At 38.1% G+C, this 8,805-nt stretch overlaps 1 protein-coding gene across 1 annotated transcript in view; it reads left to right on the top strand.

Moving 5' to 3' along the window:
• Positions 1-236: 236 nt before the first annotated feature.
• Positions 237-8,805, top strand: part of LOC107102576 (myelin protein zero-like protein 3) — a 21,129-nt gene continuing 12,560 nt past the window's right edge. The window contains exons 1-2 of the mRNA XM_015401944.1: positions 237-432; positions 6,705-6,871. Of these exons, the coding sequence (XP_015257430.1) occupies positions 363-432; positions 6,705-6,871 (237 nt within the window). The 5' untranslated portion in view covers positions 237-362. The remainder of the gene's footprint in view (positions 433-6,704; positions 6,872-8,805) is intronic.

Genomic DNA, 8,805 nt, shown 5'->3' on the forward strand with positions numbered 1-8,805 from the left:
AGGTGACTTTGTTTCCCTTTAAAAAGAACTTTGAGTAAACTTGAACTTTGAGTAAACTTAACCAAACCACAGTAATTCCAGTTTTATGTGACTATTTCCATCTTCCTTCTAAAACACTAACTTTTGTGTTAAACCTAGAATCTGACTACCACCATAAGTTTTTTCCTCGTTGTTACAGTAGTTTCGAGTTGACTGCCTCCTCTCTCCGAGTTGAAGCTCCACTTCCTGATCCACCTGTCCGACAGGTAGACAGGCGGGGACCAAACTGACTCATGGGCGGAATTTTACTCAACTTTTGACGCAACTTTGAGGACTTTTTTTTTTAAATCGTCACCGAAAGGGACCCTCCTTTCATACCAATAATGTGTCGAATGGTCGCAGGACAAACGGCTCTGAATGTAGTGCTGCTGCTCTATTTGTTCGGCTGTTTCGGTGAGTAAACTGGGCCTCGGTCCGTTCGGCTGCCATGTCGCAGTAAATATTTCAACAGCCGAAAGGCGAGCTCTTCATGGCCTATACCTTTCTACCTAAACTCAAAGAGTAGAGGACATTAATTGCTTTTGGTATCGCGTTCATACCTATAATTTAGGAGGCGTTTTGTTTTTTACATTTAAAGCTGCCTGTTTGAACCAAATAACCATAAAACATCATAAGTTTGTCTTTAAAAAGAACATTTCAAACTGTCCAGGAAGGGGGCGCTTTACTTGCACGATTTGTTGGATAAAATGTAACATTAAACACGTATTTAAATCTAACTGGTGGGGAAAAAAGCGTTATAGTGAGTTTTATTGGTGTGTAGTATTATATATATTCTCCTTTATAGGCCAAACTTTGGCGTCTCTACATAAAGCTGGATAATGGCTTCAAATGCTGAACTTATCTATTTCTTGGAGAAGCCTTTTGATTAAATAAATACCATTTAATGTTAGGAGACATGAAATAATATAACAGTCACTGAGTTATAGCTCTGATTGCTACTCTATGCAGGGGCGGGTTTAGGAAATTAGGGGCCCTAGGGAAAGACAGGCAGGGGGCCCTCTGAATTGAGAAGATGACACATAAAAAAGACCTATTATGCAGATAGAGAAATTTTAATAGAATAGACATATTTAGGGTGACCAGATTTGGGTTTCTGAAAAGGAGTACTGACTCAGCAAAGAGCCATGAGCCACCCGTCCTCAGCCGGATGAGGGGGCTGGGGACGCAGGTGTCCAGGCTACTGTTACCAGGTCAGGTTCAGTACCTCAGTCCCCCGCTGGCTCCCTGTTTGGACTATGTGTTTGCACTGTAGTCGACCAAAATGGTCTGAAAAGAAGGACATGTCCGGATAAAAGAAGACTTCTGGTCATCCTAGACATACGTTATTTGTTCTAGGTTTTGTCCCTCTCTTCTTGTCCCTTTTCTTGTTGTTTTACTCTCTATATTTTGTACTCAGCTGAGTTTTCATGCTGTCTCAAAAGCAATGAAATATTTTTTCCAGGCACTAAGTTCACTTAGCTGATTGCTCCTTCCTGTGTTTCCAAAAAGGTGACTGCAAAAGTAAATAACCCGGTCCTTCTTTTCGCTGTAGACAAGTCATGATCTGCTTATCTGTTCGCCATTTTTCATTTGGATGAAATAATAGCTGCATGAATCATGACAGCAGACAAGATAGAGGAGAGCAGGAGGCGGGGTTACCAATCTACTTGCTCTGGAGAGCAGAGTTTGCTGCTTTTAGATGTTGTCACCAAAGTCTCCAGTAAAAAAAAAGTCACTCGATTTTGCGCTAGGCACTTTTTAGAAATAAAAGTACTAGAGGGGTCTGAAAAGTCACTAAATATAGCAACAAAGGTGCTAAGTTGGCAACACTGCTCTTTGCATTGTTTGTTTTCAAATGGTTTGCTGCTGTCTGTTTGGACCTTTCTGAACATGCGCAGCAAATGGACTGATCCAATATGGTGGACACTGAGGGGGGCTGAGACACACTAATATTATAAGCATCCTGATGGCATTTTAGCGAAAGGATTTTTATCAAAAACATAATGTGTACAAATAAGGAATAGTGGTATTAACCATACATGTAAACAGAGTTTTATGGGGCTCCCAGGAACTTGGGGCCCTAGTATTGCCTAATGGTAAATCCTCCCTGACTGTATGCACTGTAGATGACTTGTTTTATGCTGCTTCTTTACAATAATGTGTAATTATTGCCACAATATTCATAATAAATGTCTTTTCATTTAGTTTTGACGTGCTGCTCTCCCTTACAACAGTGGTTTTTAAACCATGTCCTCAGGACATACATGTATTAGATATTTCCCTACAAGTCCAATTGGATACAGCCATTTTTGTACAGAGAGCAGTGGGAGGAGAACTGGGGGAGATTCTGGTTTAGGATGTCTGTGTTGATGGCGGAGCTGACGTCGACAAACAGGATCCTGCTGTTCATCCCTGGATGTTCCAGATGTAGGATAGAGTGTAGTCCCAGGTCAAATGCTCATCTGTTGACCTTACCTGGTTATTAAACTCCTTTTGGTCCAACATGGAACATGTGATGTCTCTCTAATCCTTCCATACCGGTCATTTAACTCTGTAATGATGACCTTCTTTGGGACTGGAAGGGTGGTGTACTATTTGTAGCATGAGGTATAAAAGCTTGTTGAAAGTCTGAGTGAAGATGGAGGCCAGTTGGTCAGAACATCATTAAGTCGTGACAGGGAGGCACTGACAGGGTGTTGAACTTTCCTGGTCTTTTGATGCTGAGGAAGTTTATTGGTTAGTAGATTAGTTGAGTAGTTTTGGCCATCCCAGTGGCTTGTAGAGGAAAGAGGGTTAAAGGAGGCCGAATACACATCCAATGCATATTTTTGTTTGATAGACAAAAATGAGTATGAATGTTTTCCAAGACACTGCAGCCACAGGGGTTGTGCAGTTACTGTTTATAAAAATCAAATGGTGATTGGAATCAGGAACTGCCAGTGGATATAAAGCATCCAAATGATGGTGGTCAGATAGATCTGCAGCGTATGTGCATGGCAGCCTCCATTCTTTCAGTGAGCTCCAGGGCAGCTGTGGCCTCCATGAGGTCTGTCCCCATCAGTGTGTGACTGACTCTATGTAGGGCGAATCAGTTTAGAGTACCCTGACCTGAAAAAGTGCTATATAGGTATCAAAATTCACCATTTAAACCGTACTGATTGTTACTTTATGCAAGACTGTGTTAAAGGAAAGCTCCAAGTTTACATCTTTAGGCTTTTTCTCCCCGATTCTTTCCTGAGAAGAAATCCCTCTAAGAAAACACTTTAAATAACCCTTTATAAGGTTTGTGTATTACATTTCTTTGAGACATAACACCAGGTTTTGAGAGAAATTGTAATCTTACTCAGACCAGATCAATGGCTCAGATTAGATGGCAGCGCTTACCTCCGGGCTCACTTCTTTAGAAAGTCGGCCCAGAATTCCAGTAAAAGAAGCATTTTATACACAGCCTGCCACATCACCACATCGCTACATCATGCATGTTAGTAAAATGAGGAGATGATCACTGGCCCCAGTTATATCAAAAATAATACAGTGTTCTGGGTCAAGAACACTCCAAATGCATAGTGAGAGAGCTCTCTGAGTATAATCTGCTCTGTCCATAAACTCCCATTTCATTTGCAAATCTTGTTTTAATTAGATAAACTGCTTAGGAAATTATTAGCTTTAGCACATAATAGCCAGGTTTTATTAGGGTTTGACAAGCACATGCATTAATCATAAAATAAATTCTATCAACTTGTAGTATTTCAGGAAAAATCATAGACTGTATTAAATTATAATTAGGATCCCTCTCTATCTTTTTTGACTTCTCATTTTAGTTCTTATCCCTTCAAAACCCCAAAATGCTCAGACAGTTGGTGTCAGTGCAACGATAACTAATGATCTGCCAGACTTCCTGTGAAACCTCCAATTACCACATTATCCGTGTCCATCATGTCGCTGAGGTCTAGAGTGTTTCCCTTAAAATGGGCCTCTGCTTGGTTTCATCTTTTAAGAGGAAACCGTTCTGTTGGTGTTGTTTACTCGCTCACCCTGGGGTCTTTGTAGAAAAATCTGATTCATCTCAACAGCTCTCATATCTACGGAAGAGGATTAGGGCTACTGAAAAAAAAAAAAAAGTGAACTGATTTTTAAATTTTATTTCAGTTTAATATGGGGAAAAAAGGTCAGAAGTCTGACTTTAGTCTCAGAAGTCTGACTTTATTCTCAGAATTCTGACTTTTTTCTCAGAATTCTGACTTTAATCTTAGAATTCTGGATCTTAATATAGACGAGCACCATGAAGGAAGAGATGTGGAAGCACTCAGCTTCACTGACAAAGATGTGAGTTATTTGAGGTGGCCAGTGACACGTTGGTGGAAAATGACGGAATTAGGCAACTTTTTACATGCCCGAGGCGTCCCCTCATTAATGGAGGAGCAGAAGGTCATTAAAACAAGAGAGCTAGTCTCTAAAACAGACATGACTATGGCTTGATGCTAACATGTTTGTTAGCTGTCAGAATTCTGAGAAAAAAGTCAGAATTCTGAGAAAAAAGTCAGACTTCTGAGATTAAAGTCAGAATTCTGAGATCAAAGTCAGAATTCCGAGAGAAAAGTCAGAATTCCGAGAGAAAAGTCAGAATTCCGAGATTAAACTCAGAATTCCGAGAAAAAAGTCAGAATTCCGAGGAAAAAGTCAGAATTCCGAGAAAAAAGTCAGACTTCTGAGAAAAAAGTCAGAATTCTGACTTTAAACTCAGAATTCTGACTTTTTTCCCATATTAAACTGAAATAAAATGTAAAAATCAGTTCACTCTCTTTTTTTTTTTTGCACACTAATCCTCTTCCGTACATATCCTCTCTTTGGGTTTGGGTTTTCTTATCATGACGACTGGAGTTCATTAAAACCTAAGATTGGCTTAATTTATTACAGGCTATTTGCTCTTCCTTATTTCAATGGAATGACTTGGAAATGCAAATATATTCATCAGAAATGGCAGCTCCAAAATTAGTAATAAAGCTAAATGATTTGCTACAGCAACATTTGAGAGAGAAAAAACAGTTGGTTTCAACAGGAATTTCATAAAGTCGTATTAAGTTTATCGACTTTAGGTTTCCTAACCCTTCTCTACAAAACATCTGATGTGAGGTTTCTTTGAGTGCGTCTGGTTCTCAACTTTTTTGGCAACAATGCCTGTCTCAGTCATCGGGTCATGGCGAGCACAAAACGGTCTAAAACTGGAAGCAAACTGACTTTTCTCTCAGTTTTTCTGAAGACTTTTCGACATTTATTTAGGAGTATTTGTCAATTCTGTCGACTTGTACTACAACAATCATCAAGTGCTGATGTTTTTAAGCCACATGGAGGTCCATCCTCCAGCACATTCCAAGTCTGGTGCAAATCAAAACCTGCCTGCTGATCTCTAAGGTTGTTGGAGTCACCACATGCATGCATCAACAAGACTCCAAGATGAGCTGAGTGGGAATTACAGCCTTCTGAGAAGCATCTTTTATGAAGTAAAACCAAAACAAAATAAAAGGGTTCTTCTCTTTTTACCAAGATCTGCAATTTTAGAGCATAAATCTTATGCTGCGAGAGCGGAGACGGAAAGGTGGGCTGACCCGAAACAACACATCTTTTCTTGCCCTAATAGTAGCAACAAGCAAACAGCAAAGTTTTTGCTTGACACCCTTCATATTAAAGACCTTTCATGTGCAGATGTTGAACAGGCTTGTCGAATGCAATAAGACACTCCTTTCTGGTGAGAAAGTGTGGCCGCTTATGTGGTTCCATTAAAATAAAAAGTTTAGATGGGCTGTCAAATTAATTTAAATTTTTTTTTTTATTGCAGAGGCTTTAAAGTTAATTGCTGTTAATCACAGTTACATTTGCATGTTTAAAATATGGTTATGTATATCAAGGCAGTTCTACACTCGCAGTGTAGAATATTTAAGTCTTTAATGAGAATCAAACTAACCTTTTTTATTTAACAAAAAGTGGAATTCAGACCAACTTCCAAACATTTAGAAGAATAACAGCAACACTGCTTCCTGTGAGAGATTAAATATATCAGACCAATCTTGAGCTACTTAAAAAAAAAAAAAAGACAATAAAACCATATGAAAAATTTGGATGATTACTTAAATAGGTGTTTTTTTTGTTTTTTTTACACCTGCAGCTTTAGTTCTGTTAGGGTCGGGGTGATATCACAATCCAACTCTAATGTGCACTATTAGAGCTCCAGCCGAACTCTTGTGGTGCTAGTTGATCTCTGAAAGCAACTGTACTCTGGTTCGATAATGTATTCACATATATTACGCTCTTAAAGGACCTTGTCGGTCATCGGTTTCTGAGCCAGAGGAGGATGTCGCTGTGCGTGTTAAAGAGCATTAATGTGTGTCCTTTCCACACTCGGGCAGATATTTCCCTTCAGCGCAGTAGCACATTATTTTTAAGCTAAAAAAATGCAGATTCTTTTTAATAACCACAATTAATGCACTAAAGCTGCCAGCTCTCCTTAGATATGATCCTTTTTCTTCATATAAAAGTAGATGAAATGCCACCCAAAAGTCACTCTTAGTTGTATTTCCTACTTTAGTTTCTGTGTTACTCCTAAACAAGCAAAGCAGCTTCTATCATTTATATTTCATTTCCAATTTAACTTAAGTCATCATTGTGATCTTGCATAATTTCATCTCCAGGCCTTTCCCAAGTTTCCGGCATCCACGTAACCACTCCAGCAGAGGTCCATGCATCTAAAGGGGATACGGTCATGTTGCCGTGCACATTCACCTCTACAAGCCCACCAACCAGTAAGATGTCTGTTCACTGGTCTTATAGACCACTGACCGGTGGTCCACCACTGGTGGTGAGTATCTCCCAATCCATTTACGCATTTCCTTTGAAATGTCCTTGTGTTAAGTCTAATAATGAAAAAAAACTGCTAACATCATGTCTTATACCAGGATATTGTGAATGTTGTGCATGTTGAAAGTGCAAACATGGCAGAAGATAAAACCATGGAGGTGTCTTTATGTTAACAGCATAATTTAAGTAACAATATAATGAAAATATCCTTGCGCTAAAGACTCTGGATAATATCCAGTAGAGCTGAACTATTTTGCCAAAAATCTAAATTGTGATTATTTTTTTATTTTATTTTTTTTTTTACAAAAATTACAGTTTTATTTCAATTTTTTTCTGCACTACCCCCGAAGTTTGAAGATGTTTCATCCCAAGCTTTTAGTTTTTTAAACCTTGCTTACCCAGAGTCCATTGTTACAGGACTTTATTGTAACCATGGTGTGAAAAAGTGTTTAGTTTGAATTTTCTGTATGGCAACAAACCAACTTGAAGCATTTTAACACAACCTAAAGGCCTAGGGATCTATTTATCACTTAAAAATTACTTTAAAATCACTGACATTCGCTGAAAATGACCCACAAGCGTTGCGGGCGCCATCTTTGATGTTTTGTACACATTCTCGCGGGATTTGAAAAAGCCAAAGTTTAGTTTGAAAAGAATGTGCAGGAAGGATTGAAAAGCATGTTAACACGGTAATGTAGGCTTGGGTTCATTATCTGACGCATGCATATACACACCAGGAACCTGGAAACTTACTGAATTACAAAAAAACATTTAAAAAAAACAAACATTTCATTGATATATATACAAAAAGGAATATTAGGAACTATATTTATCAGACATTATACTGGGCAAGTAAAAATTGTTTCTTGGCTAATTAAATGTGAAAGTCACTTGCCCTTTGGGCAAGTGGTAAAAATCCTTAATTTCAACCCCTGAAATGTATTAGTACTCTGTGTGACAAATGCAGATGTACACACCTTTACGTGTTGCCTATTTCTAAGAGGTTCAGCCATTCACTGCATTTGTGTGTGTACTGCATCTTTTGTAGTTCTTTTGGGGAAGGCTGTAGTCTCAGTTTTGACTAGCATCCTCTAAAGTTTTTTTTTAATCACCTTATGAAAAGCTAAAGGCTGTCTGGATTCAGTACATTCTGGACTTCTTTTCCTACCAACAAAAGTGTCTTTATTGTTGATTTAATGAAAGGTGAAGGAATGAGAGCTAAAAAATGTAATTTAATTAAATCAGTTTGAGAGAAGTTCTCTAGAGACCTGATTACTTGATTCAGGTGTGTGGAAGCGGAGACGCATCTGAAAGCTGCAGGACACCGGCTCTCCAGGGCTGAAATTCAGAAACTGTTAATTAAGGGGGAAAAAAAATACAAATTGTTTTATTTATTTTATCCTGGATCTTAGGTTTAGCCAAAATATTAGAAAAATATTTTTCACGTATCTCAGTATTACCTTTTTATAGTAAGCTGAATATATTCTTAGATCCCCTATTTTAGTGATGTTTGCATCATCCTGACGATTGCTGTGTTTGTAAAGCATATTAGCAACTTGTAAAACATTAGATGTTTCCTTCTGTGGTTTAATTAGAGGCTGTTATTGGTTTGAGTTCTGGCCTCCTGAATGTTTCCTAGATTTAAACCAACAAATGAAGGTTTGTACTGAATAGATTTGGTTTTATTGGTACTGGAGATGTAACCACAAAACAGTAAATCCAAAGCATACAAATTGGATTGAAATATTGATTAAAACTGACTTTATATATTGCACAAGTGGGATTTCATACATTCAATTCAATTCAATTCAGTTTATTTATATAGCGCCAAATTCACAACACATGTCATCTCAAGGCACTTTACAGTTCAACCAGATCATACAGTCAAATTGATAACTGAAAAAAAAGATAAAAAAAGGAAAACAGTAGTTTAGG

Source organism: Cyprinodon variegatus, unplaced genomic scaffold, assembly GCF_000732505.1.
Source record: "Cyprinodon variegatus isolate N-32 unplaced genomic scaffold, C_variegatus-1.0 Scaffold33, whole genome shotgun sequence".
Lineage (NCBI taxonomy): Eukaryota > Metazoa > Chordata > Actinopteri > Cyprinodontiformes > Cyprinodontidae > Cyprinodon > Cyprinodon variegatus.